The 27,342-nt window shown below is 40.8% G+C and overlaps 1 protein-coding gene across 10 annotated transcripts in view; it reads left to right on the top strand.

Moving 5' to 3' along the window:
• Positions 1-27,342, top strand: part of LOC132379061 (myosin-8-like) — a 142,780-nt gene that overhangs the window by 35,386 nt on the left and 80,052 nt on the right. For 9 of the 10 annotated variants that reach the window (XM_059946574.1, XM_059946571.1, XM_059946569.1 and 6 more), the window contains 5 exons: positions 582-707; positions 5,549-5,674; positions 7,103-7,207; positions 16,675-16,863; positions 21,288-21,526. In XM_059946574.1, coding sequence (XP_059802557.1) covers positions 582-707; positions 5,549-5,674; positions 7,103-7,207; positions 16,675-16,863; positions 21,288-21,526 — 785 coding nt within the window. The remainder of the gene's footprint in view (positions 1-581; positions 708-5,548; positions 5,675-7,102; positions 7,208-16,674; positions 16,864-21,287; positions 21,527-27,342) is intronic. The other variant, XM_059946573.1, reaches the window with a different exon arrangement.

Raw genomic sequence — 27,342 nt, 5'->3', positions numbered from 1 at the left:
TTCAGAGGGAGGTGAATTTGTGGAATTCATTGACACAGATGGCTGTGGAGGTCAAGTCATAGTGTATATTTAAAGTGGAGATTAATAGGTTCTTGATTAGTAAGGATGTCAAAGGTTACAGAGAAAAGGCAGGAGAAAGGGTAATAAATCAGACATGATGGAATGTCAGAGTAGACACGATGGGTTGAATGGCCTAATTCTTCTGCTCCTGTGTCTTGGACTATTGAATTCCTGTCAGACTCCTGCCTGTCTCATCTTTGATCTTCCCTGCTGCATGACAGAGGCAGTCCTGGTTTTGGCTTAAAGTAACGTGGAATTTCTTGTACTGAGCCAGGCATGTTCAGGCATGTCCCTTTTGTAACCGGCTGACCAGTTGCACGTTCATTCTCAGATAAGCAGTCAATACCAAATGATTTCCAATAGAACCCTTGTTTTCTCTCAACTTAAATCATCTGTATTTCAACCTCAGGAAATGCAACTACACAGATATTATCTCCACTTCTGCACTTGTGTATGCTGTTTTTTTCATCTCCACCCACCTCTCCACAACTAAACACTTTTGATGTGTGGGGGCTATTTAGGAGAAGGAGAGCTTGATGCAGGAACTGCAGTCCACTCAGGAAATGGTCCGAGTTTACCAGGAGCGAGTGAAGGTGCTCGAGGAGGAGCGTGACAGAGCTGGAGAAGATCTGAGGAACGTTCATGAGGTTGGTCTGTGTGTTACCCAGGGAGGGCTTATTTCTATTTCCTGGTGATGAGAAAGGCTGTTCAGCCCCATGTCCACCACTGATTTCAGGAAAGAGAGATATCTGATTAATCTACACCCGTTATTACACTCATAGTCCTGCACTGAAGCTTAAAAACTCTCCATGATCCACCCAGGCAACGTCCTTCCCCACCATTGAACATATTTACAGTACAAGGAGCACTGCCACAAGAATGTAGAATCCATCATCGAGGACCTTGATCATCCAGGTCATGCTCTCTTATTGCTACTACCATCAGGAAAGAGGTACAGGAGCCATAGGTCCCACACCACCAGGTTCAGGAACAGTTATTACCCTTCAACCATCAGACTCCTGAACCAGTATGGATAATTTCACTCACCTCAACACCGAACTGATTCCACAACCTATGGATTCTCTTTCAAGGACTCTACAATTCATATTCTCTATCATCTATCTATCTATCCATCCACAGTTTGTCTTCTCTTGCACACTGATTGTTTGTCAGTCTTTGTATGTGTGTAGTTTTTCATTGATTGTATCGTATTTCTTTATTTTACTGTGATTGAATGTCTTCTCCAAAAAAAATCTCAAGGTAGTATATGGTGATATATACAAACTTTGATAATAAATTTACTTTGAACTTTGAACCAAGTCAACTCTGGCCATATACTATGTACTATGACCAATGTATACTAATCCTACATTAGTTCCTTTGTGTTCTTCCCAGATTCCCAGCATCTCTCCCAGATCCCACCACTCACAGGATAGCGTAAGGATTGAAGCTGGACCACTAGCAATATGAGGCAGTGGCTGTACTAACTACATACAATAAATGTTGCTGCTCTGCTAGCTACATCAATTTTCTCCTATAAGTATTTAATTCAGAACACAGTGCAAAATAAATTTGCCTCAACAGTCGTCTTAAATTTGTATCCACTTGTTCAAAGTTCAAAGTATATTTATTATCACACTACTTATATGTCACCATAAGCTACCCTGAGATTAACTTTCTTGCAGGTATTCACAATAAAACAAAGAAATGCAATTGAATTAATGAAAAACTACACACAAAGACTGACAAACAGCCAATGTGCAAAGAAAGACAATCTGTAGAAATACAAGAAGTCCAAATAATAAGTAATAAATATTATTCATTAATAAATATAATAAAGAAATAATAATAACCAACACCTCTGCAGGCGCGACAGGAAAGCCTTAAAAATCAACACAGAGTGCTGGGAGGATACAGCAGATGACCACAACAAATGATGAGGTATTCTTCAGCAACACCTAGGGCAAGGCGAAAGAGTGACCCTTAGTCAGTTTGAGGCGCGGAGAGCTAAACGGAGAGCACAGCGGACAGCAGACAACAATTCCGCGACGCCCTACACATGCAGCAACTGTGGCAGAGCCTGCCATTCTGGGAACGGCCTCAATAGCCACAGTCGACGCCGCTCGACAAACCAGTGACCACCAGGGGTGCAGTACCCATGGTCGACCACGACCAACAGAGGCCACACACACACGTATAAATAATCCCGAAAATGAGTTGTAGAGTCCTTGAAGGTGAGTCCGTAGATTGTAGAATCGGTTCAGTGTTGTAGTGAGTGAAGTTATCCACGTTGGTTCAGGAGTCTGGTGATTGAAGGGTAATAGCTGTTCCTGAACTTGATGGTGTGGGGCCTAAGGCTCCTGTATCTCCTTCCTGAGAAGAAAGCATTGTCTGAATAGTGGGGGTCCTTGACAATGAATTCAGCTTCCTCGTGGCAGCACTCTTGGTAGACGTGTTCCATGGTAGGGAGAGCTTTTCCGATGACGAAGTGGGGCATATCCACAACCTTTTGTAGGTTTTTCTTTTCATGGGCATTGGTGTTTCCATACCAGGATGTGATGCAACCAGTCAGGACACTCTCCACCGTGCATTTCTGTAAGTTTATCAAGTAGTCATCTTTGATAGGGCAAGTGGTGGGGAGGGCTGATCCCACCAGGGTTGACTTGTTACTGACCTTCCTGGCAGTAGGAACAGATCTCCCAGCCTACTCGATCAAAATAGTGTGGCAGTTGGTTGAGCCACTGTTTCACAATACCAGAGACCCAGACGGATAAACTTCCAGCAAGGTACAGGTATCAATTATAACTGACATTTCGATGACAAACTCTGCCATCTTCTTCAGTGATGATGCCTGGGCATGCCTGGTCTAGTGGTATTCATACTCCCAAAATCTGTCCCTCCTGATTGGTTAGTCCTCATCCAATTAGATTTCCACTATCCCACTTTGCTTACAATTGAATTCCTGTTCTTAATTAGAGCAAGACCTTTGTCATTGTTAAAATTCTTTTCCTCTAATTTTATTTCAGTGGCTTCCTTTGCTAGGCAGTCCAGAAAGCCACTGGTACAGCACAGTAGTTTTGTGCCATCAAAGTCAGTATTACAGCCATTGCGAATGCAATGTTCTGCTGCTGCTGATTTCTCTGGGTAACCCCAATGGATACATGTCCTACGCTCAATGTGGTGAACTACATATACCTGTCTGGACATGCCCCCCACTGACTGCTCCTGTGGCCCCTCCCACTGACTGTGGCTCCTCCCACAGACCCCGGTATAAAGGTGATTGGAGCCTGAGCCCTCCCCTCAGTCTCCAGGATGTCGTGTGGTGGTCAATTGCTGCTTGTTCTTTCTTCCAGCCAATAAAAGCCTATATCTCACCTCTCGTCTCCGAGAGTTATTGATGGTGCATCACTCTTTGATGCTTGTTTCCACCGTGTGGCCCATATGGCAGATGGACGCTGCTCCACATTCACAAGGGTTCCTGTAGTACCAGCCGACCTGTCCCAGGTCATCTTTAACCTGCATAAGTTGTGACTTGAGCTTCCTTACAGGTTTGTGGATGGTATTAGTCCAGTATTTCTTCAGGATCCTGGCAATCCTTCCAGAAACCATAGAAATATTGGGAAGACAGGTGGCAACGATGGGTTCCTCTTCACTATTAGGTTTCCTGGTTTTTTCTGCAGCCCTTTTGAGGGCCTGATTGATTTCCTTCACCTTGTAGCCACTCTGTAGGAATGTCGTGCTTAATTGTCTTATTTCCTCGGGGAAACTCTTCAGGTCTGAAACAGTTTTCACACAGTTACTCAAAGTAGAAAGAACCACTCTACGTTGGGAGGCATGATGGTGGCTGTTATTGTTGAGGTGTAAGTCTGTGTGAGTGGGTTTCCGATAGATGTCATGTCCAAGGGTCTGGTCCAGTTTACATCGTATTAGAATGCCCGGGAATGGGAGGCAATCATCCTTCTCCCTTGAGTTGCAAGGGCAATGAACTCAGGGCCCTTCATGTAGAAATTAGCAATAACTGGTGACAAGGGCAATCCCATGGCCACTCTGTCCATTTGTTCATAGTAGTTCCCCTTATTGAGGAAGTACGTTGACATAAGGGTCTGTTCAAAAAGGTCAATGGTATCTTTATCAATCCTTGACTGCAGGAGAACCAAGCAGTCCTTAATGAAAACTCTTGTGAACAGGGACACTGAGAACAGGGAACTAGAGGAGAAGAATTTTAACAAAGGTGAAGGTCTCGCTCTAAGTAAGAACTGGAATTCAATGGAAAACAAGGTACGAGTGCTGAAACCTGGTTGATGTGTTCACGGGGAGAACATACAAATTCTTTAAAGGAAGTGGCAGGAATTGAACCCAAGTCACCTGGACTGTAAAGCATTGTGCTAACACCATGCTACCATGCCACCTGCACAAAACAGCAGAATGTTAGTTATTAGACTCTCTGCTTCTGTTGGTGTTCAGTGCACATTAGTTGGGACATCAGAGATAATCTGCCTGCGATTCTTCCCAACAGTGTCATTGGGTCTGTCTAAGGAGTAAATTGGACTATCGTTAAATGCCTCATTGAAAGGATGGGTGATAATATGGAAAAACAAAATCTCTGGGCAGTTCTACTTTGATTCTACCCTGGTAATTAAACACAATATAGGAGATTGCTTGGAGCAAGTGCATTCGGTGTCACAGAAGGGTTGTGTTCTGACAAAACTGCCCTATTGTGATTTTCTGTAATGCCAAATGACAGAATTTGTTCTTCCTTTTGCTTTTTTCCCCACATAAATTCCTAAAGAGCGAATTTCTAATTCTGCATCTCAGATTATTTTTGTGAATTCTGTAATGGGGATTTCTGAGTTGTTGGAACACGGGAATAAGCTCTATTATTGGTAAATTGATGTTTTCAGTGTGACAAATGACAGGTCCTCCATCCTTACTTTGGGGGCAGCATGGAAGCATTGCTGTTTGTGTAACACTATTACAGTGCCAGTGACCCCCGGTTCAATTCTAGCGCCGCCTGTAAGGAATTTGTGTGTTCTCCCTGTGACCTGCTGAGTTTCCTCCAAGTGCTCCGATTTCCTCACACATTCCAAAGGTGTACAGGTTAGTAGGATAATTGGACCTATGGAGGTAATTGGGCAGCACAGGCTTGCTGCATCTCTAAATCTAAATAAATTTGCTCCTGAACTGCAAAGTCCCTTTGAGGTTCTCCACCCTGAGGAAGTTTAAATCTTCTCTTCAATGGGAGTTCAGTGCAACCCTCTCTCACTGTTCCCTCTCTGTGATATCTGCTGCTCTTCGATTCTTCGGCTTGTATTCCTAACCCTTCCCCCACCTTATTATTCTGACTTCTGCCCCCTTCCTTTCCAGTACTGATGAAGGGTCTCAGCCCGAAACTTTGATTTTTTATTCCCCTCCACAGATGCTGCTGGATTTGCTGAGTTCCTCCAGCATTTTGTGTGTGTTACTCTAAATCTTTCCTCATCTGTTGCAGGCTCAGCATTCAGTGCTTTTGAAAACCAACGAGGCCAATCAAAGACTGACTGATTCCTTGCAAGCTCAGACAGAACTGCACGAAGAACTCAACGACATGCGCGTCAAATACAACAAAGCCAGTTTGGTAATTACCTCTTGACAAAGCATTTTTAATCAGAGATTCTAAATGCATGTTAGAGATCAAAAGTCAGGGCTTAATTGCAAGACTCTGTGAGTGCAGATGGTGTTGCCCCTGATCTCTCATCTCAACTCTCAACCATGCAACTTTCCAAGATCTTTTCCCTCCCACAGCCCTGGCCTCATGTACATCCCTGATTTCACTATTGACAGCCGTGCCTTCAGTGACCTGGCTTCTTGTTACGGAAATCCCCATCTCACCTGTCCTGTGGAGGCATGCCTTATTCTGATTGTCAAAAGTTGCTTCCGATGTAATTGGTTTGCTTAGAAGCTGCAGCTGCTTTTCATATTAGGTAACTGCCTGGCGTCCAGTTTTAAATATCCTGTGTTTATAAAAAAGCACGTGGAAGGGCTTGTTCTCTTCTTCCTTCGTTTAAGGTAAGACCATTGAGAAGGTACACTCTGTTCTCACTTTTAACTAAGTGTCTTTGTTGAGTATTCTGCTTTGTAGTGTCTGTAACTTGGGAAACATGAATGTTTGGACGAAGTTTTATTGTTTGTAAATCAATGATTAATATACCCATTCGAAGTCAGTACGTTTCCTGTCTCACTTGCCAGACCCAGGAACTTAATTCAACATTACACCACCCAACACCAGTCTCCCACCCCCTAGCAACTGTCTGAACCCCATCTCTCTTATCAAGTTTTCTGTCAAATGTTCTCAATTTTCAAGGAACTTTTGTAGCTCAAGGAATTTCCCTACTGGTTTCTGTTTAATGCCAGGGACCACGTCAGGTGTAAGACGTAGGAGCAGAATTTGGCCATTTTGCCCAGAGAATCGGATGTGCCAGTTTTATTTGGTAGTGAGGGAAGTTGTTAAGTTGAAAAGTAACTTGACACAGATTAGAGCAGCTTGTTTCTCTAAAGGTTCCCTTCCACAAGCATCCAATCCCTTCACCATCGACAGACAGTGCAACAGTGTGTACTATTTACAAGATGCACTGCAACAACACACCAAAGTTCCTAAGGCAGCACCTTCCAGACCAACAACCACTACCATCTAGGAGGACGAGAACAGCAGGTACCTGGGAACACCACCAGTTGGAATTCCCCCTCCAAGCCACTCACCATCCTGACTTGGAAACGTATCGCCTTTCCTTTATTGTCAAAGTCATGGAATTACCTCCCTAACAGCACTGTGGGTGTTCCTACACCTCAGGGTCTGCAGCTGTTCAAGAAGGCAGCTCATCACCACCTTCTCAGCTAATGCTGGCTTAGCTGGCAATGCCTACATCCTGCAGCTGAATAAATAACAAAAAAAGGTAGCTTAGGGGTGATTTAATGTGATTATAAAGGGGTCCAATGTAAAAGTGAAGACAATTGATTTTGGAATGTTTTGCTTCTTTTCCTAACCCTCATTCATCTGTGTTTGTAGGCGAGAGACCTGCTTGCTGCCAAAATGGAGAGATTGGAAGAGTCTGTCACTAATTTGAAGACAAAATTAGAAGATGTGGTAGCGGACAAGGATCGTTTTTTCCAGGTGAGCCCTCTAGTTGGGTGACATTTCTTCCCCAGAATTTAGAGCCATAGACTCATAGAACACTACAGCACAGAAAAAAGCCCCTATGCCCCATCTGGTCCATGTTGAACCATTAATCTGCCTAGTCCCATTGACCTGCACTCAAACCATAACCCTCCCCATACCCTTCTCATTCCTGGACCTATCAAAATTTCTCTTAAATGTTGAAATTGACCCCACATCCACCACTTGTGCTGGCTGCTTGTGCATGCTCTCAGTACTCTCTAAGTGAAGATCCATGTCATGTTCCCCTTAAACATTTTGCCTTCCACCCTTAACTCATGATCTCTAGTTGTAGTCTCACCCAACCTCAGAGGAATAAGCCTGCTTCATTAACACTATCTATACCCCTCAAAATTTTGTATACCTCTAACAAATCTTTACTCCACCTTCTATGTTCTAATGGGTAAGTTCCTTATATATTCAACCTTTCATTTAACCTTATCTCAGGTCCTCCAGTCCCAGCAACATCCTTGTAAATTTTTTCCGCAGTCTTTCAATTTTACTTCCATCTTTCCTGTAGGTAGGTGACCAAAGCTGGACACAATACTCCAAATTAGGCCTCTCCACTGTTTTATACAACTTCAACATAACATCCCAACTCCTGTAATCAATACATTGAGTTATGAAGGCCAATATGCCAAAAACTTTCCTTGTGACCCTATCTATCTGTGATGACACTGTCAAGGAATTATGTATCAGTATTACTAGATCCCTTTGTCCTACCACACTCCTCAGTGCACTACCACTCAACATGTAAGACCTACCCTGGTTGGTCCTCCCACGGTGCAACACTTGTCTGCATTAAATTCCATCTGCGATTTTTCAGCTCATTTTTCCAGCTGGTCCAGATCCCTCTACAAACTTTGATGGTCTTCCTTGCTGCCCACGACACCCCCATTCTTAGTGTTATCTGCAAATTTGCTGATCCTGTTTAACACGTTATCCAGATTGTTGACACTGAAGGCTAACAACAAAGGACTTGCACCAGTCCCTGCAACACACCACTAGTCACAGGCCTCCAGTCAGAGAGGCAACAATCTACACCACTCTCTGGCTTCTTCTGTGAAACCAAAGTCTAATCCAATTTACTACATCATCTTGATTGCCAAGTGACTGAACCATCTTGGCCAACCTCCCATGCAGGACCTTGTCAAATACCTTGCTAAAGTACATGTGGACAACATCCACTGCTTTGTTTTCATTACCTTTCCTGGTCACTTCCTCGATTGGTGAGACACAAAGAACTAGCACAAAGCGATGTTGACTAGCCCTAATCAGAACCTGTCTATCCAAATACTTATACAACTGGTCCTTCAGAAAACCTTGCAATAATTTTCCCAGTAGTGACATCAGGCTCACCAGCCTATATTTTCCTAGCTTATTCTTAGAGCCTTTCTTAAATAATGGAACAACATTAGTTATCCTCGAATCCTCTGGCAACACGCCCATGGCTAAGGGTGTTTTAAATATCTCTGCAAGGGCCTCTGCAATTTCTGCACTAACCTCTCAAAGGCTCCAAGGGAACACATTGTCAGGCTCTGGGGATTTATCCACTCTAATTTCCTAATGTCAGCAAACACATCAACCCTCTGTAATCTGTATAGGGACAATGACCTCAAAGCTGCCTTCTGTCACTTCTATAGACTCTGCGTCCATCTCCCGAGTAAATACACATGCAAAAAATCCATTTAAGATCTCTCCCATCTCTTTTGGCTTCACACAAAGATTACTCCTCTTTTCCTCCAGAGGGCCAATTTTGTCCCTTGCTATCCTTGTGTTTTTAATATATCTGTAGAAACTCTCAGAATTTTCTTTCACCATGACTTGTTTTAGTCCTTCTGACTTTCTTCTGAAGTGTTTTCTTGCGTTTCTGATATGTCTCAAGTATCTCATTTGTTCCTGCCTGTACCCGCTATGCACCTCCTTATTTTCTTAACCATAGTTTCAATATCTCTTGAGAACCAGGATCCATAAACCTGTTATCCTTGCCTTTTATTCCAACAGGAATTTACAAACTCACATAAACTAGAGAAAATCTGCAGATGCTGGAAATCCGAGCAACACACACAAAATGCTGGAGGAACTCAACAGGCCCGGCAGCCATCTATGGAAAAGAGTACAGTCGATGTTTTGGGTCCTGCTGAGGGATTTCGGCCTAAAACGTTGACTGTACTCTTTCCATAGATGCTGCCTGGCCTGCTGAGTACCTCCAGTATTTTGTGTGTGTTGCTCTGTACTCTCAAAATTTCACTTTTGAGGGCCTCTCACCTGCCAAGTACATCTTCACCAAAATACAACCTGTTCTAATCTACACTTGTCAGATCCTTTCTGATACCATCAAAATTGGCCTTTCTCCATTTTAGAACCTCAATCAAAGGACCAGACCTATCCTTTTCCATAATTACTTTGAAACTAATGGCATTATGATCACTAGGTGCAAAGTGCTGCCCTACACAAACTTCAGTCACCTGTCCTGTCTCATTCCCTAGTAGGAGATCTAGTACTGCACGCTCTCTAGATGGGATTTCTCTGTACTGACTAAGGAAACTTTCCTGAACACATTTAACAAACTATTTCGCATCCAAACCTTTTACAATATATGAACCCCAGTTAAGATGTAGAAAGTTAAAATGACCTATTAACACAACCTTACATTTCTTGCAACAATCTGTAATCTCTGCACATTGGTTCCTCTAAATCTCACAGATTATTAAGTGGTCTATAATATAATTAAACGTGGTCATACCCTTCTTATTCCTCATTTCTCCCCATAAAGCCTCACAAGACAAGCTCTCTAGTCTGTCCTGACTGAGCACTACTGTGACACTTTCCCTGACTGGTAATGTCAACCCTCCCCTTTTAATCTCTCCCGCTCCATCGCATCTAAAACAACAGAATCCTAGAACACTGAGCAGCCAGTCCTGCCCCCCTCTGCAGCCCATTCTCAGTAATGGCTACAAAATCATAGTTTCACATGCTGATCCATGCCCTAGGCTCATCCGCCTTTCCTACAATACTCTATGCATTGAAATAAACACAGCTCAGAGTATTAGTCCCACAGTGCTCAACCTTTTGATTCCTGCCATTTTATAACATCTTTCTCCACAACCACTCCACTAACTGTGCTGGCACTCTGGTTTCCATCCTTCAGCCTCTCTGGTTTAAGCCACCATCAGCCCCCACCCCCATGCAGTACTAGCAAACTTCCCCACTGTGATATTAGTCCCCCTCCAGTTCAGGTCCAAACTGTCTCTTCTGAACAGGTCCCACCTTCCTTGGAATAGTGCACAACAATCCAAAAATCTGAAGCTGTCATTTCTGCACCAATTCCTTAGCCACATGTGAAACTGTATGATCTTCCTTTTTCTGGCCTCACTAACACGTGGCACAGATAGCAATCCTGAGATCACAACCCTGGAGGTTCTATTCTATAACTTAACACCTAACTCCCTGAAGTCACTTTGCAGGACCTCATTACTCTTCCTACCCATGTCATTGGTATCAATGTGGATCATGATCTCTAACTGCTCATCTACTAGTTTAGAATGCTGTGGACTTGATAAGAGATTCCCCTGACCCTAGCACCCAGGAGGCAACAAACTATCTGGGGATCTCATTCTCATCCACAGAATCTCCTTTCTGTTCCCCTAACCAATGAATCCCCTATCAGTACAGCTCACCTCTTCTCCCTGCTTTCCTTCTGACCTCTTTTCCCTGGCTTTCCTCTGCTAGGTCACTGTCCCCCCCCCGCCCTCAACAGTATCGAAAGTGGAATACAAGTTGTTGGGGGAAATGGCCACAGGGGTATGCTGCACTGACTGCCTATCCCCTTTCCCACTCGTCAGGGACACTGGAAGTCTTCCTGCCTTCTCACATCCCTCAAGAGGAGCATTTCACTATCTGGCCAGGTATCCCCACGGCTCTAAGTGTGCAATAAGAAAGAAAGAATAAATAATGGAAAAGAAAATCTACCTATAGCATATGCCTCTTCTCACTGAAGCTTCAATAAGCCAAAACCTCAACTCCCCGACTCCAACACTGGCCCACTCCCACAATAGCCGCTTTGCATAAAACTTTTTATTGTATCTTAACAAATGCCTAATTTTGCTCAGTCCACTGTTTCCTTGGGAACTGTGGTATGCAAAAATGTGCCAACTGCCCCTCCTCACGCCTTTTAAACTCTCTCTCCCTCTGACGCAATATGGTGTCTCTTTGGGGACTGTGGCATGCTAAATGTGCCGAGTGCCACTGCCCACTTAAAAAATCTCTCCCGCTCGCAATCTGGTGTCTAGTCAGGACTGTGATGCATAAAATGTTCATATTATTGAACTGAGTTCAGGAGTAAACCGCTAGCAGATCTGCTGATACCCCAGAAGTTCTGCCAGTCTCTACATCTCTCAAACAAGATCTCACCTTGATGTTGCATTCACAAGGAGGCACAGTGGCAGTCGACATTTTGGTTGGAGATCCTGCACCAGGATCTGTTGGCTATTCGTTTGCTTACACAGATTCTGTCTGACCCTCTGAGTTCCTCCAGCAGTTGTTTTTTTTAAATCCAGATTCCAGTTTCTGCTGTCTCTTGTGTCCATATCCTGGTGTACTCCCTCTTCTGCTCCTTCTTCAAAGCCTCTACATCCTTCCTGTAGTGTGTCAAGCAGAAAGTCACACATTGATCCTAATACGGCTGAAACATGATTTCCTGACTATTCTATTCTGCCTTGAGGTCAGCATAATGCTTTACAGAGCCAGGTTCACTCCCCACTGCTGTCTGTAAGGAGTTTAAACCTCCACCCTGTGACCGCCCACATTTCCTCCAGGTGCTCTGGTTTCCTCCCACATTCCAAAGATGTGCAGGTTAGTAGGTTAATTGGTCTCATGGGTGTAATTGGGCAAATCAAGCTCATTGGGCTGGAAGGTGCTGTATCTCTAAATTAAAACCAAAATTCAGTGCTACAGCTGATGAAATATGCAGTTTGCTGCCTTTACCACCAGTCGAATCATCACTTCCAGTGGGCTAAGGACCAGTTTGCCTGGTACACTAAATCTGTAACCCAAAGGACTCTGCAGATGCTGGAAATCCAGAGCAATACACACCAAATGCTGGAGGAATTCAGCAGGTCAGGCAGCACCTACTGAGAGGAATAAACTGTTAATGTTACAGGTGAAGGTCCTTTATCTGGACTGGGAAGGAAAGGGGGAAGAACCCAGAATAAGAAGATTGGGGGAGGGGAAAGAGTACAAATTGGCAGGAAATAGGTGAAACCAGATGAGGGGGAAGGTGGGTGAGGGTTGGGGGGGGGGGAAGATGAAGTAAGAAGTTGGGAGGTGATAGGTGGAAGAAGTAGATTGCTGAAGAAGAAGTAATCTGGTAGGAGAAGAGAGTGAGTGGACCATGGGAGAAAGGGAAGGAGGGGGACCATCAAAGAGAGGTGATAGGCAGTTGAGGGGAAAAAAGGGGTAAGAAGGGAGCCAGAATGAGGAATGGAAAAAGAGGGGGGAGGAAATTACTGAAGTTAGAGAAATCAATGTTCCTACCATCTGTTTGGAAGATAATCAGACTGCGTATGAGGTGTTGCTCCACCAGCCTGAGAGTGCTTCTTCATGGCAGCAGAGGTGGCTCGAAACCCTGACTATTCCCCTCCATAGATGCTGCCCGACCTGCTGAGTTCCCAGAGCACTTTGTAGGCGTTACATTAAACCTGTATTATCTGGCTACCTAGTTTCCACTATTAATGTTACAAGAATCAAAATTAATTTATCTCCCCAAAATCTGCTTGAGGTACTTTAATTGGCTTGTAAACTTGGGCTTTTGGAATATGGATCACTGTGTTTGTGATAATCCTTTTGACATTAATGCAAATTGCTGAATATTCCCGCAGTGTTATCTGTAGGAAACCAGAGGGGTCTATGGGAGGAAGGTGATGATCTGTGGAGGCATGAGACTCCATCTAGTGGCACAAGTGGGTACAATAATATGGAGACATGAGAGACTGCAGATGTTGGAATCTGGAACTGAACATCACACAAAGTACCATAGGAGCTCAGCAGGTCAGGCAGCATCTATGAAGGAGAATGAACAGTTGGTGTTTTGGGTTGAGACATTTTGACTTGACTCTTTATTTTAAAATATGATACAGGAAAGGGATAGAACATGACACAAGAGATTCCACAGTTACTATAAATCTTGAGCAACACATACATAATGCTGGAGGAATTCAGTAGGTCAGGCAGCATCTATGGAAAGAAATTAACAGGTGACATTTCAGGCTGAGACCCTTCATTGTGACTGGAAGGCAAGGGGACAGAAGCCAGACTAGGAAGGAGTACAAGCTGGCTGGTGACAGGTGAGACCAGGTGAGGGGGAACGATGATGTGAAGAGTTGGGAGGTAATAGGTGAAGGGGCAAAGAAGAAAGAATTTGATAAGAGAGGACCATGGACAATGGGGAAAAGGGAAAGAGGTTGGGAACCAGAAGCTAATGAGGCACAGGTCATGAGGATAGGGCAGGAAAGCAGAACTAACTAGATATCTATCACCAACTAGCTCAAGGGTACCCAACTTTTTTTTAATGCCAGTGAGGCTTACCATTAATCAAGGGGTCTATGCACCCCTGATTGGGAACCCCTGAACTAGATGCCAATAGATGCATCCAGGTGAGTGGGGATGATAGGCACATGAGGGAGGGGGCAGATTGGGAATGGTTTCAGAAACTGGGTTGTGATAAGCAGAAGGTGCTGATGATGATGGCATCTGATTGTAGAAATTGGAGAAGATCAGATACAGGGTTTCAGCCATTTCCCTCCACGAATGCTGCCTAACCTGCTGAGCTCCTGCAGTGCCTTTTTTGTGTTGCTTGTGAAATATTGTCATTGCAGAATTCTGCAGCTGAGTTCAAATCCCATTGCAATTCGGGAATTGGGGGAAAAAAATTCAAGTAACTAAATAAAAACACAAAATGCTGGCAGAACTCAGCAGGCCAGACAGCATCTATGAGAGGAGGTAGTGACGACGTTTCGGGCCGAAATCCTTCATCAGGAGTGAAGTAACATGGGATGGTCGAGGGGGGATAAGAAGTGGGGCGAGGGATGAAGTAGAGAGCTGGGAAGTGTTAGGCTGAAGGGAAATGGGCTAAGGGGAAGGTGGAGAATTAAGGGAAAGAAAAGTAGGGCTGGTGGGGAGATTATATTATAGTGAGGGGGGAAAAGAGAGAGAAAGAGAACCAGACTAAAATAATAGATAGGTACCTGCTGGCATGAACATCCAACTGACAGACCTGCTTTGATACCGCTGCCCCCCCTTACCCCCATCCCTATCTATTTTGTGTTTTTATTTATTTCCAGCATCTGCAGATTCACCCGTGTGCCAAGTAACTAAATAAATTTGGAATTAAAAATAAATCTCAGTACTGACAACCATTAGGCCACCATAATGTTGCAAAACAATGTATAGAGCAAATTTGCATTTCTGTATTGCAGACTAGCTCTAACATCCTTCTCCAATGAGACATGGGAAGAATTTTGACAGGTTGGTGAGCAGAAAGTGTAAACCATTGGAAAAGAATCAAACGATAGATGAAAATTCACTTATATAAATGGTCTGAAAATGGTCTTGGTCAGGAGGTAAAGTAAAAGCTTTGTCATGGAAAGTGTGGTGGTCTATTGGGGACTGTGGAAGGTTACTTTGCTAGTCACCTTTTCTTATTCTGCCAGTGGAAACGGTTCTGTTATTTATTCTGTGTCTGTCTTTCATGATCTTAAATCAGAGCCTCAACTATTCCAAGAAGACCAATCAGAACTTCTCCAGTGTATATCCACATTACTAAAGTACCTCATCCCTGGAATCATTTTGGTAAACCTCTTCTCCATTCTCTCAACATTTTGTAAAAAGTTGTGTTCAGAACTGAACACAACCTCAAATTGTCATCAAACCACTGTTCATTACTGTTAATTAATTACAACTCCCATGCTTTGGTTTTCCACTCTAGTTGAAAAAGCCCTGGATCCTGTATGTAATTTTGACCTCACTGTTCTCATATTTAGGATCATATCTTCATGTTTACATTGCTTTTTCTCATTTTTCCTATCAAATTGCAGTAAATTTCACCTGTCGCCTACCTACATCTCACTGATCTCAAGGGACTTTGCCTCACAGATCAATACATCTTCAAAGATTCGTGCAAACTTGAAAACTGCGCACTGCACACTCAAGTTCAACTCAGTGATATTTATTAGCAAAAATATTGATTCTCATACAGATTCTCAACTCCGCAATACACATCCCACTGTAAGGAAATAATAGTTACTTACCTCTACTGACTTTTAACCCTTGTTCCACCAATTTTGTCCTCAAAGATAAATACATTGGTTAATGCTTATTTGGAATGTAGTCTGTTCTGTGCTTTGTAGGCCTACCCAACTGTTCACCAGGTTTGTCACTTGCCTCGGTTTTGGCTATGTACTAACATTTCTGTAATTTAATCCTGTCGACTACTACAATGCCATTGTCTTAGTATCGTTCAAAAGAAATGGGTATGTAGTATTATGTTAACAAGGTGTGTCAATTTTCTTGCACTAATACAGTTTCCGTACAATATTTTTCTCTTTATTGTCTTGTATAACTTGTGTATAATTCATCCTTTGTGTTTTGTCTTAGCAATGTGCCTTTGATGCTGCTGCAAGATAGCTTTTCATTGTACCTGTACCTCACTGTACTTGTGCATGTGACATAGCAACCATCAGGCTCTTGACCCAGTCTGGACAATTTCACTCTCCACAACTCTGAACCTACAGACTCACTTTCAAGGGCTCTGGACCACTTATGTTCTCAGTATTAGATTTTTCTGCACCGTTTGTCTTCTTTTGCTCGTTGGTTGTTTGTCAGAGTAATGTCACAAAATGCTGCAGGAACTCAGCAGGTCAAGCAGCATCTATGGAAAGGAATAAACAGTCGACATGTCAGGCCAAGATCCTTCATCTGAACTGGAAAGGAAGAAAGAAGAAGCCAGAATAAGATGGTGGAGGGGGAAGGGAGGAGTGCAAAGGGATAGGTGTGACCAGGTGAGGGAAAAGGTAGGTGCATATGTAGGGGAGGGAGGGAATGAGCGAGAAGCTGGGAGTTGATAGGTGGAAAGGTAAAGATCAGAAGTAGAAGCAATGTGATAGACTGGACCTTGGAAGAAAGGGAAGGAGAAGGGACACCAGAGGGAGGTGACAGGCAGGTGAGGAGAAGAGAAGGGATAAGAGGGGAGCCTTCGTTGATCTTTGTTTATTTTCATAGATTCTATTATATTTACTTCTTTCTGTAAATGCCTCTAAGAAAGTGAATCTCAAGTAGTATATGGTAACATATAGGTGCTTTGGTAATAAATTTATTTTGAACTTTGAGCATTATGGCTGAGCAAGATGTCAAATGGCTAAATTCTGCAGGAGAAGCTGGAATTACACAAATGTGTCCAACATCTGACCCTGGAGTTAGAACGAGCACTGAGAGGGCGAGAAGGTTTTGATGACCAGCTGGCTGATCTCCATGTGGAGCTGCTAAACACCAAATCCCAGGCCAATAGGCAAGACCAAGAGAAGGTCTTACTGAAAGAAAAATTATCAACCATCACGCAGGTATACGTAACATTCCAATCTCTCTTTATCCTCCTCAGTTGGTTGTAGCATTGCCGATTTTCCAAATTAAAGGTTAAGATTTTGAAGGTTAACTTATGTTTCACAAGTACATCTAAACGTATAGTGAAGTGCATCATTTGTGTCAAAAACTATCACGCCTGAGAGCAGCTGTTGCTGTTTCTAATGCCAATATAGCACGTCCACAATTTACTAACCCTAACCCATATGACTTTGGAAGCCAAGAGGAAATCAGAGTAGGCAACGGAAATCCGCATATTCATCAGGGGAACGTACAAAGAGAAGATGAACTTCGACTTCCGGCGCTCTGTACTGTAATAACATCGGACTAACAGCTACGCTATCGTGGGGTATGTGTGCACAGTGCAGTTTGCTACGTTGATCTAATTGCATTGAATAAAGTACGGAAAAAGATCTCTTATGTAATCCTCTGCGATGAAGGATAATTTATCAAGGTGCAGTTTCTGCCCCTCTGCCATCAGATTACCAAATGGAAAATAAATCCATGAATACTACCTCACTATTTTTAAAATCTCTGTTGCTCTCTTTTTTACACCACTTATTTAATGTATTTCTTGTTATAATTTAGTCTATTTTATGTATTTCACTGTACTGCCACAAAAAAATTAATTTCACGACATATGTCAGTGATAATAAACCTGATTCTGATTTTCCCTGTCAGGAAGAGCTTTTCATTTCCCTCAACTTGCACTAGTGTCCTTATGTATATTTAGTTGTTCATCTTTGCACATGTATAATTTATGTTAATTTTTACTTTATCTTCTGATTGTAATTTACTGTGCTGTTGCTGCTAAAAGCTAATTTTCATGGTGCTTCCACGCTGGGTATGTATAACCATGGCAATGAGCTCAAAAACGTGACTTGAAGCTGAGTTTGTCATTCCTGGAAAGAGAAGTCAGAAGTTTTCAAGACGGTGAAATGGCTAGAAAGGGTGAATATATTTACCCATCTGTGCTCAGGTCAGAAATAAAGCCCTTCAGTGTAAGGCTATCACTAATAAATCCAGTGGAGAATATGGGTGGAATTTATAATCCAGAGAGCTGACAATGCATTGTTCGAAAAAGTGGTTGAGGTGGGTACAATAATGACATTTAGAAGACATTTGGGTAAGTGTATGAACAGGAAAGATTTAGAGGGACACAGGCCAAGTGCTAGTAAATGGGATTATTTTAGATGGGCTCTTTCTATACATGCACAGAGGGAGTGTCCTAATTGGTTGCATCATGCCCAGGTATGGAAACGCCTGTACCCAGGAACAGACTAAAAAGCTACAGAAAGTGGTGGATGCAGCCCAGTCCACCACAGGCAAAGCTCTCCCCACGATTGAGCACATTTCCATGGAGTACTGCCACACGAAAATAACATCTAGTATCAAAGAACCCCACCATCTAGGTCATGCCCTCTTCTCACTACTACGATTGAGCAGGAGGTACAGAACCCTTAGTTCTGCAGGTTCAGGAACAGCTGTTATGCAGAGGGACTTGGGAGTGCTTGTTCATGAATCACAAAAGGTTGGCTTACAAGTACAACAGGTTATTAACAAGACAAACGGAGTTGCTAGAGGGATTGAATTCAAGAGCAGGAAGGTAATGCTGAAACTATACAGGGTACTGGCGTGGCCGCACCTGGAGTACTATGTGCAGTTCTGGTCTCCATACTTGAGGAAAGATATAGTGACTTTGGAGGCAGTGCAGAGGAGGTTCACCAGGTTGATTCCAGGGATGAAGGGGTTAACCTATGAGGAGAGATTGAGTCGCCTGGGACTATACTCTCTGGAGTTCAGAAGAATGAGAGGGGATCTTATAGAAACATACAAAATTTTGAAAGGGATAGATAAAATAGAAGTAGGTAAGTTGTTTCCATTGGTAGGTGAGGCTTGAAGTAGGGGACATTGCTTCAAGATTCAGGGGAGAAGATTTAGGATGGAGATGAGGAGAAACTGTTTTTCCCAGAGAGTGGTGAATCTGTGGAATTCTCTGCCCAGGGAAGCAGTTGAGGCTTCTTCACTAAATATATTTAAGATACAGTTAGATAGGTTTTTACTTAGTAAGGGAATTAAGGGTTATGGGGAAAAGGTAGGTAGATGGAGCTGAGTTTAAGGACAGATCAGCCATGATCTTATTGAATGATGGGGCAGGCTCGATGGGCCGGATGGCCTACTCCTGCTCCTATTTCTTATGTTCTTATTATGTAACAGTTATCATGCTACAATCAGAATCAGGTTAATATCACTGGTGTATTTCATGAAATTTGTTGTTTTGCGGCAATACATAATAATAACTATAAATTACACTGTATATAAAAATAATATAGTAATACTGAGGCAATATTCATGGGTGTATTATACATTCAGAAATCTGATGGTGGAGGGGAAGAAGTTATTCACAAAAAGTTGAGTGCGTGTCTTCAGGCTCCTATACTGCCTCTTTGATGGTAGAAATGAGAACAGGGCATGTCCTGAGTGATGGGGGTCCTTAATAATGAATGTCTCCTTTTTGAAGGTGTCCTGGATGTTGGGAGGCTGGTGCGCATGATGGTGTGGGCTGAGTTTACAACTTCCTGCAGTTTTTTCCAATCCTGTAAGGTGACCAGACAGTGATGCAGCCAGTTAGAATGCTCTCCGAGGTACATCTGTAGAAATTTGAGAGTGACTTTGGTGACATGGCAATTCTCCTCCAACTCCTAATGAAGTATAGCTGCTTTTGTGCCTTCTTTGTAAGTGCAGCAGTATGTTGGGCCCAGGATAGATCCCCAGGGAATATGACACCGAGGAACTTGAAACTGCTCATCCATTCCACACCCGATGAGGACGGGTGTGTGTTCCCTTGACTTCCCCTTCTTGAAGTCAACAATCAATTCCTTGGTCTTACTGATGTTGAGTGCAAGGTTATTGCTATGACACTACTTAACCAGCTGAACTATCATGCTCCTGTACACCTCCTCATCACCATCTGAAATTCCATAAACAATACTTGTGTCACTGGCAACTATCAGGCCCTTGAGTTGGCATGGATAACTTCACTCAACACAGCTCTGAACTAGTATGACAACCTACAGACTCACTTTCATGGACTCTTTACAACTTGTATTCTCAGTATTATTTTTTAAATTTGCACAATTTGTCTTCTTTTCCACATTGATTGTTTGTTAGTCTTTGTCAATGATAACTTCCATCCATTCAGCAATCTCTTTGACCCCTACCATTGGGCAGGAGGTACCACAGAATTACGACAAGGACTCTTAAGGTGGGAAGCAGCTTCCTCCCCCAGGCTTTGAGACTACTGAACTCCCTGCCACCACCCAGATCTTTCCACCTATGAAACACCAGTAACATTATACTGTTTACTTTTTAAACTTGTGGCATAAATTCACATTATTATTTGTTAATTTATTTGTGGTACTATAAATTTATTATATGTGTTGTGTATGAATTATACATACTGTGTTGTGAACCTTGGTTCGAATGAATGATGTTTCATTCGGTGTACATATACATGGTTGAAATGACAATAAACTTGAATTTAATCTTTATGTATAACTGTTCATCAATTCTATTGTATTTCTTTACTTTGCCTAGAAGATAATATAGTATATGGTAACAGATGCATATTTTGATAATAAATGTTACTTTGACTTTGACTCCTTGGTTACAATAAGCAAACTGAGTGAGGACACCTTTTCTATATGACTCTACTGTAAATCTTGCTCTCATGTAGAAGCTTAGGTAACCAAATGACCGTATGGACAGTGGGGTAATCAATGAATTCACTAGATGTCGCCATAACTTCAATTTCTCTTCCACTCATCCAAGATGTTTATCAGGAGCGCTGCGTACACAGGACTCTTTGCGTTGTTACAGATCCCTCCCATCGGGGTGCCAATCTCTTTGACCCCCCCTACCATCAGGCAGGAGGGTAGCATCAGCGCAGGGACCTTTAGGAAGGGAAGCAGGTTCTTCTTCCAGGACATAAGAACCCTGAACTCCCTGCCATCACCGAGGTCTCATCACGAATGAAGTGCCAGCAGCATTATACTATTTACTTCTGCACTTGTGTTGGAAATGGGTCTTATACTGGATGTCAATATTCTGGAATATATTTATTGTTTGTTAATTTACTTGCAGTAATATTACTTCATGTGTTGTGTGTGAGTTACATGTAATGTGTTGTACACCTTGGTCTGGAGGAACGTTGTTTCGTTGGGTGGTATACATCTGTACAGTTGAATGACAATAAACTTGAACTTGAACTTAAGATAGTTTCCTCTTGTTTGCTTGGAGCCGAGGGTCTGTGCTGTCAGGTCTTCTCCCTCTCTGTTGCTGTTTCCCATTGTTGATCCGGTGTTCAGCTGGGTGAGAGTCAGTGACCGCTCTGTTTCATTTCCAGGTGAACGAGAGGCTTACTGCAGAGCTGGGCGAGTTGCGGCAGACTCTGGGGCTGCGCCAGGAGCAGCTCCATCATCTGGAAGCCGAGAGGAAGATCCTGAACAATCAGATAGAGGCCCTGGAAAGTGAGCGAGCTCAGCTGGTCGGTGAGAAGGAGACGCTGCTGACTGCTGTACAGGCAGACGTCAAAGCCCATGATGACGAGGTTAAGGTTCTAAAGGAACACTGTGAAGAGCTCAGGTAAAAGGAGGTTGTAAGACCATAAGACATAGGGACAGAATTAGGCCATTTGGCCCATCTTTACCATTTGATCATGGTCTATTTTCCCAACCCCATTCTCCTGCCTTCTGCACGTCACTTTTGTTGCCCTTTTAATCAAGAACTTAGCAACCACCACTTTAAATATACCCAATAACTTTGCTTCCACTGCCACCTGTGCCAATGAATTTCAAAGATTCACCACCTGATGGTTAAAGAAGTTTCCCTTCAACTCTGTTCTAAATAGATGTCCCCCTATTCTGAGGTTGTGCCCTCTGGTACTAGACTCCCCCACTGTAGGCAACATCCTCTCCATGTCTACTCTATCCAAGCCTTTTTATATTCGGTAGATTTCAATGGGATCACCCTCATGGAAATTCCTCCTCATCTCTGCTATAAAGGGACGCCCTTGTATTCTGAGACTGTGCTGCCTGATCCTAGACTCTCCCTCTATTAGAAACATTGTCTGCATGTCCACCTTGTCCAGGTCTTTCAATATTCATAAGTTTTAATGAGATACCCCCTCATTCTTCTAAATTCCAACGAGTGCAGATCCAGAGCCAAAGAAACGCTCTTCATACATTAACCCTGTCATTCCCAGGATCATTCTCATGATCCATCCTTTCTTAGATACAGGGCTCAAGACGGTTCACAAGAGTCCAAAGAGCAAAGGCACATACCTGAAACATTACATTAAGAGTTAGATTCAGAGTCCGAGTGTTGGAGAAATACATAAACAGCCCTTCAGCCCAACTCGTCCATGTCTTTTAATTGTTGTTGTTCCTATCTCAACCACTTCGTCTGGCAGCCCTTTCTTTCATTCTAAATCTTTTTATTAATATTAGTAATATGGACAGAATACAAATGATATATTGATAAAGAAATTACCAACATATAAATTCCATTACATATGAAAAAAAACATACATAATAGTTACAATATAAATGAGTTTACCAAAACATAAGCCATAAAATATATGTATGAACATAGTAAGTCTAAATATTTCATAATATATGATATAAAGAAAACAGAAAAAAGTAAGAAAAAAAAACAAAAAAAATATAATGCCAAACTAGCTAATCTAATCTAATAACTAATATAGAAGAAAAAAGAAGCAAAAAAGAGGAAAAAAAAGGGGGCAGTTTATAATATCTCACATGAATAAATATTCATCAATGCCGTCACTTCCGGTCCTCTCAAAATCCATAAGCTAAAAGCTGGGAAATCAAATGAACTTGGCACAGGGTCATATTACATCATATGAAAATGTTGAATAAATGGTCTCCATAACTTTTCAAATTTAAAGAAGTCTCAAAAGTACCAGTTCCAATTTTTTCTAAATTTAAACATAACATAGTTTGAGAGAACCAATTAAATACAGTGGGAGGATTAATTTCTTTCCAATTCAACAATATAGATCTTCTAGCCATCAGAGTTAGAAATGCAATCATTCAACGGGCAGAAGAAGATAAATGCAGTGAGTCTAAGATTGGTAAACCAAAAATTGCGGTAATAGGATGAGGTTGTAAATCGATATTCAAAACCGCAGAAATAATATCAAAAATATCTTTCCAATATTTCTCCAAAAATGAACAAGACCAAAACATATGAGTTAAAGACGCAATTTCAGAATGACATCTATCACAAATAGGACTAATATGAGAGTAAAAATGAGCTAATTTATCCTTGGACATATGGGCCCTATGTACGACCTTAAATTGTATTAGTGAATGTTTGGCACATAACGATGATGTTTTAACTAATTGAAGAATTCTATCCCAATTCTCACTAGAAATACTAAGACTAAGCTCTCTTTCCCAATCCTTTTTAGTCTTATAAAGAGGCTCTGAACGTATCTTCATAATTATATTATAAAGTTTTGAAATAAGCCCTTTTTGAAAAGGGTCTAATTCAAATAAACTCTCCAAAATATCTGAAGGCACAAAATTTGGAAACGTAGAGAGTACAGAACTTAAAAAATGTCTAATCTGTAAATATCTAAAAAAATGAAATCTAGGCAAGTTATTTGTTGGATAATTGCTCAAAAGACATGAAATAATTATCTAAAAATAAATCAGAAAATCTTAGTAATCCCTTAGTTTTCCAAGCTGAATAAGCTTGATCTATAATGGAAGGGTGAAAAAAACAATTAGATACAGTAGGACTATTTAAAACGAATTGAGTCAACCCAAAAAATCTCCGAAATTGAAACCATATACGCAAAGTATGTTTAACTATCGGGTTGTCAATTCGTTTCGACAATTTAGAAAGAGCAAAAGGGAGAGAAGTCCCTAAAATAGAACCCAGAGCATAAGCTGATACCGATTTAGTTTCTAAACTCACCCAACAAGGGCCAAAAGATCCACCCCCATCTTTCAACCAGCATAACAAATATCTAATATTAGCTGCCCAATAGTAAAATCTGAAATTAGGTAATGCTAACTCGCCTTCCTTTTTTGTCTTCTGTAAATATGTTTTACCTAACCTGGGATTTTTATTCTGCCATATATATGAAGAAATTTTAGAGTCAACATTAGTAAAAAAAAGATTTTGGGATAAAAATTGGTATCGCTTGAAAAATATATAAAAACTTAGGTAAAATAACCATCTTAATAGCATTAATCCTACCTATTAGGGATAAAGATAAAGGTGACCACTCAGTAAACAAATCTTTAATCTGATCAATTAAGGGTAAAAAATTAAATCTAAATAAATCTTTATGGTTTTTTGTGATTTTGATCCCTAAATAAGTAAAAGAGTCATTACCTAATGTAAAAGGTAAATTTCCATAAATTGGGACCCGTTTATTCAAAGGAAACAATTCACTTTTATTAAGATTTAACTTATACCCAGAAAACTCACTAAATTGAGCCAATAATGATAAAACTGCTGGAATGGATTTCTCCGGGTTAGAAATGAATAGTAATAAATCATCTGCATACAAAGATAACTTATGAATATCTGTCCCATGATTAATACCCAAAATATCCTGTGATTGTCTGATGGCAATTTCCAAAGGTTCTAAGGCAATGTTAAATAGTAAAGGACTAAGAGGACATCCTTGTCTAGTGCCCCGAAATAAGCGACAAAAGGGAGATCTTTGATTATTGGTAAACACTGAGGCTACTGGAGTATGATAAATCAATTTAATCTATGATATAAATATCGGACTAAAATTAAACTTCTCCGACACATTAAATAAGTAAGGCCATTCAACTCTATCAAATGCTTTCTCCGCATCTAATGAAATCACGCATTCTGAAGTGTCATGTGAGGGAGTATAAACAATATTCAACAATCTCCTAATGTTAAAAAAAGAATAACGATTTTTAATAAAACCAGTTTGATCATCTGAAATAATTTTGGGTAATACTTCTCCAATCTAGATGCCAGTAACTTGGAAAAAATCTTGGAGTCTACATTCAATAAAGATATAGGTCTATAAGAAGCACAGTTAGTAGGGTCTTTATCTTTCTTCAATATTAAAGAAATGGAAGCTCTATAAAAAGATTGTGGCATATTCCCCAATCTAATGGCTTCCTCAAAAACCTTACCTAACCAAGGGGAAAGAGTAGCAGAAAGAAATTTAAAAAATTCAACTGTATAACCATCTGGACCCGGTGCTTTCCCAGAATTCATTGAGGAAATAGCCCCCTTAATTTCTACATCCGTAATAGGAGTATCCAATATCAAAAGATCATCAGATGATAATCTTGGAAAATTTAATTTCCCAAGAAAATCAGACATGGTATTATGATCTTGAGGAAATTCAGATTGATACAGGGAGGTATAGAAGTCTTGAAATGCCTTATTTATCTCATCATGATTAACTGTCAGATTCCCATTCTGCTGACCAATCTTAGTGATTTGACGTTTAACCAAAGCATTCTTCAATTGACTAGCTAACAGTTTACCAGATTTATCACTATGTATGTAAAAATCAGATTTAGATTTCATTAATTGATTTTCAATCGAGGATGTAAGTAATAAACTATGTTCCATTTGAAGTTCAACCCTTTGTTTGTAAAGCTCCTTACTAGGAGCAATCGAATATTTCTTATCAATCTCTTTAATTTTATCAACCAATAAGAGAGTTTCCATTTTAGTACGTTTCCTCAAACCAACAGAATAAGAAATAATCTATCCACGTATATACGCTTTAAAAGTGTCCCAAAGTGTTCCGCAGGAAATATCATCTGTAGAATTAGTTGAAAAGAAGAAGTCGATCTGCTCCTCCATAAATTGTATAAAGTCAGAGTCTTGCAACAAGGTAGAGTCAAATCGCCATTGTCTAGCATTAGAAGCTGTATCCGTAAATTTCATAGAAAGTAATAATGGAGCATGATCAGAGATAGCTATAATATCATAGTTACAACCGATTACCAATGGAATAAAACAAGAGTCTACAAAAAAATAATCAGTTCTCGAATAAGAGTGATAAACATGTGAGAAAAAAGAAAACTCTTTGTCATTAGGATGCCGGAATCTCCAAATATCAAAAACTCCATTGTCAGTCAAAAAAGAGTTAATACAAGTGGCCGACTTATTAGGTAAAGTCTGAATAGATAAAGATTTATCCATCAGAGGATTTAAACAACAATTAAAGTCACCACCCATTATTAACTTATATTCATTTAGATTGGGTAAAGAGGTAAATAAAGACTTAAAAAAGTCAGGACAATCCACATTTGGAGCATAAACATTAACCAAAGCAATCTTTTTATTACAAAGTAAACCTGTAATTAACAAAAATCTGCCATTCGGATCCGAAAAAATATCATGTTGAACAAATGAAATAGGGGAGTCAATAAAAATTGAAACTCCTTTTACTTTAGCATTTGAATTTGCGTGATACTGTTGACCCCGCCAAAATCTAAAAAAACGAAATTTGTCCTCCTTCCTCACTTGAGTTTCTTGTACAAAAATGATATGAGCATTAAGTCTTTGGAATACTTTGAAAATCTTCTTTCGTTTAATTGGATGATTTAAACCATTAGTATTCCAAGACACAAAATTAATGGTCTGAGCCATAATTCTAAAATCAACCCTTTGGTATAGAAAGGGTTAACCAACTTATAAACTCATGCACCCAGAAGAGGAACAAAAGTAAAGAGAAGACCCGGAAGTGACGACAACACAGACATATTTGAAGTTCAAAAACAGCCCAAATAAAAAAACTAACACAAACTGGTACAAAAAAATAGAATTAGAAAACAGACCATCCCCCCCACCCCCCAAGAAAAAGAGAAAAAGCCAAAATATGACTTAAAAAGGGAAAAAATAAGACTAATCCTACCCCCATGTCAGCTGAAGAACACTCCATATATAAAGGATATATATAAAAGCATCACCCCAACTTTAAAAATTAAAATCGCTATAATAAAAACCATATTTCTAAGTATAGTTAGTTGTAAAAAGAATAAAAATATAATCACTAAAAAAAATTATAAATCGGGCTCTAGCCCAGACAAAACAAAAAATATTTAAGTTATGATAAGCGATGGATTGTAGGAAAAAGGCGAAAAAAATATAAACATAATGCCATCTTAAGCAAAACCAAAAATCTTTTTCAAAAAACCACCATCTTAATCAAAGAAAAGTTCACCTTCAAAGAATTAAAAATATACCTTCGAAGGAACAAAGTTAATGGACAAGTATGTAGTTAAATGATTAAAGTATATAAGACAAAACAATTAATATGACGAAAGCACACTTTAACTTAAGTATAAAGTATAGGATGAACCTACACCAATAACCAGATTTTAATTCTGGTTTAAGAGATCAAGAACCATCTTACA

The sequence above is a fragment of the Hypanus sabinus genome, chromosome 21 (genome assembly GCF_030144855.1).
Source record: "Hypanus sabinus isolate sHypSab1 chromosome 21, sHypSab1.hap1, whole genome shotgun sequence".
NCBI classification, from domain to species: domain Eukaryota; kingdom Metazoa; phylum Chordata; class Chondrichthyes; order Myliobatiformes; family Dasyatidae; genus Hypanus; species Hypanus sabinus.
Note: the sequence above shows the minus strand (reverse complement) of the source record. Positions and strands in the feature narration are given on the sequence as shown.